Source organism: Balaenoptera ricei, chromosome 12 (assembly GCF_028023285.1).
Source record: "Balaenoptera ricei isolate mBalRic1 chromosome 12, mBalRic1.hap2, whole genome shotgun sequence".
Taxonomy (NCBI): Eukaryota; Metazoa; Chordata; class Mammalia; order Artiodactyla; family Balaenopteridae; genus Balaenoptera; species Balaenoptera ricei.
The window spans coordinates 88,756,875-88,769,516 of NC_082650.1; the positions used below are offsets into that span (position 1 = coordinate 88,756,875).

At 41.2% G+C, this 12,642-nt stretch overlaps 1 protein-coding gene across 1 annotated transcript in view; it reads right to left on the reverse strand.

Moving 5' to 3' along the window:
- The window catches only part of ADGRB3 (adhesion G protein-coupled receptor B3), an 802,747-nt gene that overhangs the window by 411,920 nt on the left and 378,185 nt on the right, over positions 1 to 12,642 (reverse strand). The window contains exon 9 of the mRNA XM_059942117.1: positions 9,053 to 9,247. Within this exon, the coding sequence (XP_059798100.1) occupies positions 9,053 to 9,247 (195 nt within the window). The remainder of the gene's footprint in view (positions 1 to 9,052; positions 9,248 to 12,642) is intronic.

Genomic DNA, 12,642 nt, shown 5'->3' on the forward strand with positions numbered 1-12,642 from the left:
AGGTGATAATTAAGGACGTCCCCTGGAAGGCATCAGAGACCAAGATATATGGAGAATATGATTCAGAGACAAGAAGCTGATGCACCGGAAAACCAGAGGATCAATGGGGGGACAAAGGGATTGGGGTATCAGGGTCAGAAGGTCAGCCATGGGGTCCCCAGCAGGCTGGGTCACCAGCCTGGAAGGCTGTGGTCAGAGGGCTCCTGCCAACAGGGCGGGGCTGTGCCAGACAGACCAGTGTCATAGGCCAGATCCAGAGGGTGTGAGAGCAGATTATTGAAGCATATATTCCCTAACGTTCACTAGTTTAGGAGAAAAAAACCCAGAGTCTTTAAGGACATCTTTGTTTTTTCTTCTCGTTTTAGTCACAGATATCACAGAAGCTCTGACTCATTTTGGAAACAACATGGAACAGGGGTCCAGGAATCTCAGGCTGCCTTTCCCACTAATCTCACTGCTCTGCCGAGATGGAAGACAGCTCCACCTGTGGAGTTTTGGAGCTGCTTGGATGGGCAACTTTCTACACAATGCTACGAGTCTTTCCAGGGCAAGTGTAGGATGGAGGGCTCCAGAGAGAGCAAGCAGAGAGTGGGTCTGCTTTGAGGTGCAGGTGACAACTGGGATGGGGGAGTGGAGAGAAGCAGCATCTATTGTCAGCACTTAGGGGGCCAAGCTTGGTGCTGCTTTACAGATGAAGGGTAAAACAGTTAGTGATGCTAATATGATTAAATATGATCATCAATTATTCCCAAGAGGGAGCCCTGCAGAGCAGCTAATCATAAAAACATCATAACAAGTGTGGCAAAATCTTCCTCAAATCCAGACAAGGCATGAGGTAAGAAGGGATCACCACATTTGGGCAGGCCTGGCTGATACACTGAAGGGCCACCTGGGCAGGAAACACACACACATCACAGGTTCACCCCTGGGATGCTGAAAGCAGAGCCATAGCGGTCCTGTCCCTGGGAAGATGCCTGGCACATACCTTCCTTGCCTAAAGGGAAATTCTCACAGTTCCTTCAAGATCCCCTATTCTGTGCTGAATTGTGTCTGCCCCTGATCCATGTGCGGAAGCCCTTAACCCTCAGTACCCCAGAATGTGATTGTATTTGAAGACAGGGCCTTTGAAGAGGTAATTAAGTTAAAATGAGGCTGGGTCCTAATCTGATTTGACAGGTGTTCCTGTAAGAAGAGGCATTTTGGACACACAAAATCATCAGGGGTGACACACAGAGAAAAGGGCCATGTGAGGCCACAGGGAGAAAGCGGCTGCCTGCAGACCTGCCCACGCCTTGATCTTGGACCTGCAGCCTCCAGAACTGGGAGACAGTACACTTCTGTTGTTTAAACCACCCAGTCTGTGGTATTTATTATGGCAGCCCTGCAAACTGATACATTCCCCCCTAATTTTTTAAAAGAAAAATTTAATAATAAATGGAATCACAATAGAAGACGACCTGTACACTGTGCACATGCAAATCTCAACATTTTCTTAACTCTGATGGAAATAATGAGGGATTCTGAAACGACAAAACTACCTATCAGATGCTTTATCATATTTTTCTTAAGCTCCACCAAAGTCATTCATGTACATCACATGGCATGTACCAGTTGATAGGCTTCATTCCACAAACACCTGACCTTCTTAGTCGCCCTTCTTTTTTCCCCCATCTTTGTGAATACTCTGTATTCACCTACGGACATCCTCAGTTCCTCTCAGCCTGCAGCCATCTTCCAAATTTTGTTCATGGTAGGATTTACTCACGTTGATGGGTGAAGCAAGATGTGTTTATTAATATCTCACCCATTTCACGCAGGTATTTGGTGTTGAATTTCTTCTTTCCATCTTATAATAAGGGCACATTCTCAACACTACCTAGAAAGAGCTTTTAGTTGTACACGTTCTCTCTACCACAGAGAAGGAATAGGGAACCGTCTCAGGCTGGAAGCATTGAAATGACTGCCATTTGTGACTTGGAGCGATTGTCAGCTGGGAGTTGCCATCCTGGGCTCAACTTGGTTCCCACAGATCCAGGAATCCTGGCTATTGATTCAAGCCATCCTCTCATCCACTTGCTGGCTAACTTTGAAATGGCTTTGTGGTACCCGCCTTAAGGACTAACACTTCTTTTCTGACTTCCATTCTCCTTGATACATTCCCTGCCCTTCTCCTCTACTAAGAGTGGGGGAAAAAAAGAGTGGGAAAAAAGCAGTGGCCCATTCTTGCATAGGTGGTGCCATGAAGAATATTTGACCTTCCTTTGTTCCCAGGAGCGATAGCAAAATACACGTCTGCCCTGGCAGCAGACACCTGTGGTCCAGAGATGCTTCAGGTGTTTGCTCCACCAGAATCTCACCTTCCCAGATCATAAGGGTCATCACCATGTTCCTTGAGCTTTTACTGTGTGCCATGTGCTGTATAAGTTTTACACAGTAACTCAACCCTCACGTCAGCACTGTGCATGGGTACCAGCATCCAATACAGTGGAAGAGAAATGGCCACACAGGGAGGTCCAGTCACCTGGCCAGCATCAGATAGTTAACAAGTAGCAGAGCCCTGACCAGAAGCTCGGGATTTTGACCACGAGCAGGCACTCTGAGTCATCACGCTTTCCTTCCCTACCTCTCCTACTTACTTTCCAGGAAATTATTAATCTTCTGCTGCACAATGTTCTTTAAGCAGAGGATCTCAAGCCATAAGGTACTGTCTTGTAGGCTAGAGTTATACTACAATTCCAAACCTAAAGGGCCCGTACTAGATCTTACTTAGTCAAGAGAATTAGTTTCAGCATTACATGACGGCTTTGGATTGTCACAGCCATAACTGCTTCCCCATTTATCAGACCACTCTTTTGTATACAAAACGTAAAAGCATCTCTCGCTGAAAGCATCAGAGAAATAATACTCAAGGATCCTCACCTAGTGCTTGATGGGTAGCATGAGAAATATCCAACATACATGCTTGCCTGTCAAGTGTTTTAGGAAAGAAGATGCTTGGCTTATCCGAAATCACCAACTCTGCTTTCAGTTTAATTTCTTGATCACCTAACTCTGAGAATTTTATTTAGAATGTAGTTTGCCTTTAAGAAAGAAATTGGAAGCTGAGTTTTGAGCTTCCTATTTAATCTTAATCATTGGGAAATGAATTTTCAAGCCTAGAGAACATGTTAGACAAACAAGTGATTTTCAAACATTGAGTGGCGACCTGTTTGAGGGTCATGATCGACTTTTCATAACCAAATAGGAAAGCCTAGAAAATACAAGAGTGCATTACCCACAGAAGAGGGAAATATTATTTTGTAAAAGTCTAGTTTTCAATTATATATTGATGTAAACTGTGTGCCTTACTGTGGGTCATAGTCAAAAACATTAGGAAAACACTGAGTTAGACCAATAGAAGTTTTGTCAGGGAACAAAAGGATGCCTGAAAAGAGACAAATCCTTGCATCCAGGAAGTTTGAGGGCAAATTTAAACAAGGAGTCTCTGTGTATACTCCATATATGTATTCTTTCCAATTTTTCTTTCTTTACCCCCAAATATAAGCTGTCTCAGGGGCCTGTCTTTCATTCCATTAAGTGGATCATGCCTGCTTTTCTGGTCCACTGTCACTGAAACATGCTTTCTTTTTTCCAACCTCTAGGTCATTGCTGTAGCCTTTTCATGGGTTTCTTTCCCCCAGTCTTCCGTTACTCACTAATCGCCCTTATCCACCTCGGCCAGACCATCTTTCCAAAAACAGCACTCACATTTAGTAACTTTGCTTATAGAGAATAGCATCCAAACTCTCCCTCTAGCTTTGATTCTCTTGCCTTCACGATTGACATTTTTCAATGTGAATCCCATTTTTTACCAACTGTGGTCTTTTGAATGTGCCACACTCATACCATTTCTGTGGCTTTGACTGGAGTTTGATTATTGTTTCTGCACCCAGCTTGTTTCTCCAAATTCTATCTCAAGGCCTAAGGCTCCCATGAATCTTTTCTTATTGCTGCAGTTCAGATTCTATGTTTTGAGAGTTCCTGGAAGTGAGACACTGAACTCATATCTCTCTTCCTCATTACCGATCTAGCCTCATTCATGAGTTATCTTTTCCTTCAATGACGTTGTAAGCAGCTTGAGAGCAAGGCCCATCTTTTACTTTTATGTTAAGAGTTACAATGCCAGAACTAAGGGCATTACAGAGCACCTACTCTCTGCTGGTCGACTCACAAATACCGTCATGTATGGGTTGTTACGTATTTAACCTGAATTACTTCTAAGCCTCACAACAACACTGGAAAATAGTTACCATCGAACTTCATTACTCATGGATTCCATATTTGCAAATTCAACTCCTCACTAAAATTTATTTGTAACCCCCAAATCAAAGCTCATAGCTTCAAGGACACGCACAGTGGTGAATTTGAGTCACCCCATGTACAAGCACCCAGCTCAGGTCACATGGCCATGCTCTGAGTTTTGGTTTCAGCTCATATACTGTAAACATGCCCTTTTCATGGTCTATTGAATACTCAGGTTTCTTTCCATATTTTTTGTTGGTAAATTCTCTTGTTGAGAATGGCCATCAGCATAGTGCTGGAGGTCCATCTAGTATTCGTAAACCCAAGAAGGCTGTGTTATGCATTATAGAGAAAATATGTGTGTTAGATAAGGCATGAGTTTATATATATATATATATATATATATATATATATACACAATGTATATATAATAATAACATATATAGTTATACGTATAACAATAATGGAAACACACATAAAACAGGTCATGTATTAATTGGTCGATGAAAATTATATGACAGATTCTTGAAGGAACCCATCCTGTAGTTTCCCTATGAGTAAATGATTCAGTATTCTTTCATTTTAAAGAATATAACTACCGTGACTAAAGAGAATAGACTGTACTACTATTTCTTCTTTAGATATGAAGAAATAAGGTAGAGAAAGATTAAGTAATGTATCTGAAGACATCAGGATATTTATTGGACAAACTGGAATTTCAACTTGCGTGTCTGATTCAACTTTGTCAAGTTGCTGGTGTGGGTGTCGTGAGTTCATCCTCCGCTGATAGAATGAGACTCAGTATGAATTTTCCCAGGGGTGGAAAAAAAGACAACTTTTCCTCTCCTTTTCTTCCTTTCTCTTAATTGGATGTTCAGAGTACTCTTCTTAGTTTTTTGTGAAGTAAATTCCTCAAATATTACTACATTACTCATATTCACTAATTACTTGAACAAATATTTGCATGTCTACTATGCTCCAAGTGCCAAGCTAAGCCCCAGGGACCTAATTGTCTCTCCACAAGCTTAACATTTGCTGCTGAAGGGAGGCCTGAAAACAAATAACTACAATGTTATGTGAGAGACCTGCTCTAGTAGGGATATTTACAAGGTTTCAAAAAGACCAGACAATTAGGAAAACACTGAATTCTGCCTGAGATCTGAAGAGAAGACTTTTGAGTAGGAATGATTTTTGAGCTGGATCTTGAAGGACTTTTGCATCAGATTGGAAATGGGAAGAATAAATTACATAGAGGACCAATACGGGCAGAGGTTTGGACATATGACCAAGCCCCAAGGTTTGGAAAGAATATGCCTGAAGGGAAGGGACTTTTGGAGTAATTTTCTACCAGTTTCCCAAAATAAAACTATTACTATGTTTCATCCTTCCAAGACATAAAAGTACACTTTATTTTTTCCCCCAATTTTAACAGGGTGTAGCTATACTATCTCACTTTCATCAATGTATTAAAGCAATTGTTTACTGAATCCAGCATCACCAGGCATTTTACATAAAATGTCTTGCACATAACTAGATTTAAAAGAATGTATTCTCTTTAAATAGTTTTTCTTAATATCTCTTTGGTCTTTGTTCTTTTCCCAGTTTAAAAAAAAAAAAGGATTAAAAAAAGCTCTATGGTGGTATCTATGTAGTTATTAATTTTGTTGTTAATTAATTCAACAAACATTTGTTGAGCAGCTTCTATAGTCAAGACTCCTGTTTGGGGGCAGGAGGACCTGGAGCTCAGCTAGTATCCAAAGGTGGATCAGGGATATTTCTTCTTTCTCAAAGATCTGCAGATGAGTACTAATTACTCAAGACATAAAGAGATGCAGGAGGAAAAGTGCTGCTGGAATTCAGAGGCCCAGAGTCTGTACCAAGAGACTGATTTAGGAGACGGAGACAGACAAGCCAGTCTGAAGGCATAGAGGAAGCGAAGGCCCGGAGCTAAGAACACACGGTGCATCCAGGAAGCAGGAAGTAGTTCACTTGGCTCCAAGTCTGTGAAGGGAAAGAGTAGTCCATGCACACAGCTGGAAAGGCAGGTGACCTACGTACGGCGGGCGTACTAGAAACCAAGACACAGGCTTCGGGTTGTCTTTGAGGAGACCTTGGAGCCCCGCTGAAGATTTCTGACTGAGGAGTGACAGAATCAGGGCTGTCCTAGGACAGCCAATAGGACCATGGTGTACAAGATGAGTAAGGATGTTGGTAAGGATCTGAGGGAGGATGAAAGGAAAGAGGCCATGGAAATAATGGAGGCTGGGGTAACTGGAGGCCAAGAGAGGGAAACAGCAGTGGGAAGAGAGAGGAAAGACGGATGGAAGAGGTACTGCGTAGGCTGACCCAACAGGAAAGGAAGAGAAGGGAAAAGTCAAGATGACATTACAGTTCTAGCCTACGGACCACTAATTCTACAAGGCAAAGTAGAAAATACAAGAAAATGTGGCACTCAAGATGAATTTAGCTTACTCCATGTGAAGCCTGAGGTGCTAGCCGATCAGAAGTGCCCAGAGCCCTTGAAAGTGGAGGACTGAAGTCGCAGTAAGGCTGTAATCAAGCAAAGACAACAAATACATCCAAAAGATTTGTATAAAATTGTTTGTGGAAAGTAGAATAAAAGTGGTACAAAGTCCTCTAGAATTTCAGAGATGAGAAAGGTCATTTTCAGATGGAGTTTGGGGCTTGCAGTTCTGGCAATCAGAAAGACTTGCTGGAGCTGTGCCAGGAGTTTGACGGGCAGAGACAGAAGAAGAAGGACTTCCAGAAGAGGAAGGTTTCCAGGTGCCCGAAAAGACACTAATAAAGACAGTGAAAGAGAAAAACACAGCTCCTGTTTGTGAATGACTAGCACGCCAGCCTGCTGAGAATTCTGTGCGCATGTGGAGGACTAAGGAGAGAGTAGGAGAGAAACAGAGGAAGGTATTTCTGACCATGCCACAAGGACACCACCACCATCAGCCACGTTGCTCTATTTAAGTCAAGCCAGCTGATGTCCATGCCAAAGGCTGTGGTTACACTAATTGTTCATGGAGTCCGTGCACTCCAATGAGAAACTCAATCATAATATGTCCCCAATACAACCTGGGAATCTTAGTTTCCTGAATTTCAGCACCTAAAAATCTTAAAGCCCTACACTCACGAGGGTTCGAAGAGGCCTGAGAGCTCACTGCCTGCACCCTTCTGCCTGATGTTTCAACCGTGAACACAAGGATCTGAGGTTTTTCAAAATTACAGCTTGTATTTTATGTCAAGGGCTTCAGATGCTATTTTTCAATGTAAATGCCAATGGATAGAAGTATCTCAGAACTACAGGGAAAGGTTGTACTTGGCTTACTTAGTACATTTTTAAAACTGGAAAACTCTTTCATTCTTTGTAAAGAAACAAAAGCATCTTGGGGATTCCCTGGTGGTCCAGTGGTTAGGACTTGGCACTTTCACTGTCAGGGGCCCGGCTCCATTCCTGGTTGGGGAACTAAGATCCGGCAAGCCATGCAGTGTGGCCAAAAAAAATAAATAAAAACAAAAAAACCTCACAAATGCATCTCTGAAATGCTCAAATGACAGTAATCTTCCACCTCCCCTCCCTACAATGTATTTTTATAATTAAAAATGTATTCCTGGACGCTGGTGATATAATATAGAATGCAGTCCACTAACTCTCATTGCAGCTACTTTCAGCAGTATATGCATATAATTTAAATACTATATGCACCTCTATACAAATGAGGGCATTTAATATTATTTATGAATAATTCCATGATTCCAAAAAGCCTTCTATTCCTCTTTCCCTCAATAGCTGATCAAAGCAAAGCAAAACAAAAGAAAAACAAAGAACAAAACAAAAAACCCACCCTCTGAATTCTCCAAGTGAAATGCAAATAAAACTCCCAAAGGAAGAGTGGGCTGAAAGAAGACTACCTGATGTGGGAATTTTGCCAAAACTTTATTTAATGAACTTCATGCCAAGATACAGGAAGAACATTATGCTGGAAATGCAAAAGCCAACTCAACGTTCTTGGCAGGCGTACATTTCAGCCTAGGCGCAAGAAGAGTTTATCTGAAATGCAAACTAGAGTTGCATTAAATATGCCTTTTTTGCCATTCAACAAGCTTTGTCTTAATGGCAAAGGCAATTCTAAAACTGGATGAATACTTAAACTTTACTATGGAAATAAATGATGCTCTTCTAGAAGTCTTCCATGACAAGAAAAATATGCTGTGGGGAGTTACTGAATTCCTTATTTTCCTACCCAGAACAGTTCTCTACTCGCCTGATATTTTCAGGCAATGGTTCCACAGAATTAAACATGGCCTTCCCCCTTCTAATAACAAAACCCCAAACAAAACTTCAAGTGTGTCTTCTCCGCATGCTATAGTTAATGTGCCTTCATTATGCTTAATGTACTTTTAATAGTTTCCTATGGGAAGATGGTGATATTAAATGTGGGAATAAAATATCCACGCTATGACCTGGAATTTGCTATAGTGCCTTTCTGCTGAGGACTCAAATCACTTCACACACATTCTCACTCCCTATCTCCTGGAGGTGCATTACGTGCGTTTTACGGTTGATGACACCGAGGTATATAGAATGACTAAGGAGCTGAGGTCATTTCCAGAGCTCAGCTGAGCACGGCCTGGATGCCTTCCAGGAGTAAGCAACTTCCCCTCCAGGCCAGGGAGCCCCCATGGTGGCTGCACTGGCTTCTCAGGACCACAACGGATCCCAAGCTCACTTGTTTTTCCTTCATGGAATCACCTCCCTTACCTGGACGCCATCAGATGCAGGGATGTAACTTGCCCTTTTAAACGTGTCTGTCACATTCCTGAGGATTTCCACGGACATCAGAAGATCACCTGCATAGAAGTTTTTCCTCTGAGTTAAATCCAGCAGTGTCTTGGTGACCTGGGACATCCCATCACCTGCCAGCATTCTCTGCCCTTTCGCAAGGTGTTCTTTGATCTGTGATGGTCAAAAGAATGGAATAAACATCAGAATCTTCACTACTGTTTCTTCACATATATTCATCAAACGAATGTACTGAAAACTGCAGGGACAACATTCCAATAGCACTAAAAGACCTGGGAGGATTTCAGAACTAAGTTGTGTGTACCCCAAACTCACATGGATAGACCTCTGCACCCATGTCCACACTTTGGCTGACTTGACGGACTTGCCTTTTCTAGTTTTCAGAAAACATAATTTAATACTTTGCAGAAAGCATGTGTTAATTTACGTTTTTAATTGAAAAAATAAAAAATAGTTTTGCACGTGGTAAACTGGGGAGATTGTTCAGTGAGGTGTGAGCAGAGATGGGAGATTATAAACACTTCAAAATATCCTTTTATATTAACAAGCTGAGGTTAATAATTTTTGCCTTACCTCTTAAAATAAAGACATCTTTATACAGCAGCAAAAATAAAAAAGAGTTTTCACGAGGACATTTAGCTTAAGAAAGACATTTAGTTAAACTTTAAAGGACTACTATGACAGACATGACTGAAAGCTAGATTATTTTGGCTTTATTTAAAAAAAAATAAACAACAACAACAACAAAAACCTCTCAGCTAGGTCTTCAGCAGCAGAATGAACTATTGAGATGCAAGCTTAAATTAGTTTGATGGCCAGGGAAACATGCTGTCAGTTTTCATATTTGTTTATCCTCCAGCCCAAGGGAAGAAAAGCAACTTCTCATGTGGAAGAATGTTAAGGAAAGAGAAGGTAAAGTGATAGCATGGATCTGTTATACGTTTACTTGTTTACTAGAAGGTTAGTCTTTGTCATCGCATTGTTAAATTTATGATAACAGCGACTTATCAAAGGATCATGAAATAACCAAGAACTAACACACCAGAGAAAGACTGGGCTAGAAAGGTTAAAGTGTAATAACTATAATCATCAATTTCCCATTAAGAAAAGTGCCAGCAAATCCTTTGAAGTATGGCAGTCAATCTGAGCGAATCCTAAAGTTAGGAATTTTCTTTAAAATGGATTGTAAAAAGTGCTATCTTGACACTTCAGATATTTAACTTTTCTCTAGTCTCTAAAGTTCTGTCTAAAAATATTTTGGGAAAATAAAAATCTTCAGAGACATTCTCTGTTCCCATCGTGTTATGTTAAAAAAACATAACATATATAGGGAGTTTGTTTCTTGCCATTTTCTTATTTCATTTCTCTCCTGTCTCCCCTCAGTGGCAGCCATCAAGCCCTGACTAAAGCCAGAGGATGGGTGAGACATCAGTGATCTAATCCTTGCTTATCTCTGTGGTCTCAATGCCCATCTTAATCAAGATGCAGACACTGTGTTGGCCAATCAGAAAGAATGCTGACCTCCAGTAGATGCCAGCTAGTGTACCACGATGATGTGTGCTACCAGGTTGACCTTCAGTCTTGCCTCTAAGCTAGTGATAACTCTTTGCAATTTCCTGTTCAGGTCATGTGTGCCATAACATCCTATTTTTGCACTGGATATGCTAACCTCCTCCCTTACATTGTCTCATGTTTATACACCACTCAAATAGTCCTGGTTCTTCTAAATATCTAAACAGGGTTAATCAACTCCTTGTCTGTGCTGTCTCTTAATTCATATATACATCAACCATTCTATCACACTGAATTAAATATAATCATTTGCTTATATGTCTTCTGTGGGTGGTCTTTCCGAACCTTGAGGGTAGGTTCCTTGCCTTCCTCACAGCCTTAGAACACAGCACTGTAAAAGTTTGGTAGGGTGAATTCAGTTACAATATTCTAACTAGAGCTTTATGACAGAATATGATGGAATGGGCTTTGGAGGCAGGCCTGCCTAGGTTTTTATTTAAACTTTTCAACTTATTATTTATGTAATTGAAGCCATCAGAGACTCATTTTTTCATGTATCTTCTAAGCCTTGAAAAATATGCCTATATGGTTAAAAGTTTTTAAAATCATTTAAAAAAATTCAAATGAACTCACACAAGCCTACCATAGTCAGCACAGCTACTGCACACAGGAAAGCTCCCTGCTTCATCATGGTCTGTGTGCCCTACATGATCTGGTTCCTGGAGACTGCTAACACTTTCCCCCTGATTCACTGTGCTCTGGTCACTCTGGTCTTTTTGATCTTCCTCAACAACATTTCGTACAGGCCTGTCTCCGGGCCTTTGCATGTGCTTTTCCTTTTGCCTGGAACAGTCTTCCCACAGAGATCCAAATGCTTTTTGTCATTTCCTCAGAGAGATCTTATCTGACTTCTTATCTAAAATGGTATCCTTGTCATTCTCAATGATCTTACCCTTCTATTTATTTAGGTATTAATTTATGTATCTCACTTTTTAAAAAAAATATCTCACCTTTCTTCTTAGTGCTCAACCTTACCTACCATTGTGCATCTATCTTTTGGCTTATTTGTTTTTCTGCTTCCCCCATTAGAACTTGTGAAAGAAGAGATTTTGTGTATTTTATTTACTGTTACATTCCAGTACCTAGAAGACGTACTCAATATTTTGGACAAAAGAATTAATGAACAAATTATTGAATGAGTCCTTCTAAACTCATGTAAGGTCATGGGATTAAGCTAGGCACACTTGGAAGTCATCCTAAACTGTTCATCAACAGAGTCCATAGAAAACACTGGTATCAAACAGCATGAGGTAAATCAACTACCTGACCTACAGAGACAGTGAAGCTCCTGGGCTCAAAAGTGTCTGCTTCAGCAGGTGGAGTGTGAAATGTTGAAGAGAAATGAAATTAATAAGGTCTACCTTAAAAAATGTCATAGAATTCAGTGTTCAGTTTGGTGCTGGCAATGCAAACCACAGCTGAGATGCTCAAAACCAAGGAGCACTTAGACGTTTCTCCACTAGGGGTGTGGTGCAGCAACGGTCGCCAAGGTAAACTTCGTCTGACTACTCAACTCAGCTCCCTATCTGTTATTTTGGCAACACCTACCTATGTCTGTGAGGGTCTAACTCACGTAGACAAAATTCATCCTTCCCCACAAACAAAAGCATCACAACATTGACTTGAACCTTGAGGAATACAACATTCAGACATGTTTTCTGTTTGCAGTAAAAATAGCACAGAAGGCTTTGGCTGGCTCAGCTAATCAGAGCTAGGAAAGGCAGTCTTTCACGTCTGGGTCAGCACTAAATGTGGCCCAGTCAGTAGTAAATTAATAACATCACTGCCATCTGACAGCTGGAATGAACTGTTCTCAGTCCCGCTCTTTGGAGACAGATGTGCCCAGACCACAACACCAGCTCTCACAATTGGCACTAATTAGCATCCTTCCTGGCATTGTCAGTGGAAGGCACCCAGCCAAGGCATAACAATACCTTGTAATGTGTGTACACACTAGCATAGGCTACTGGTAACAT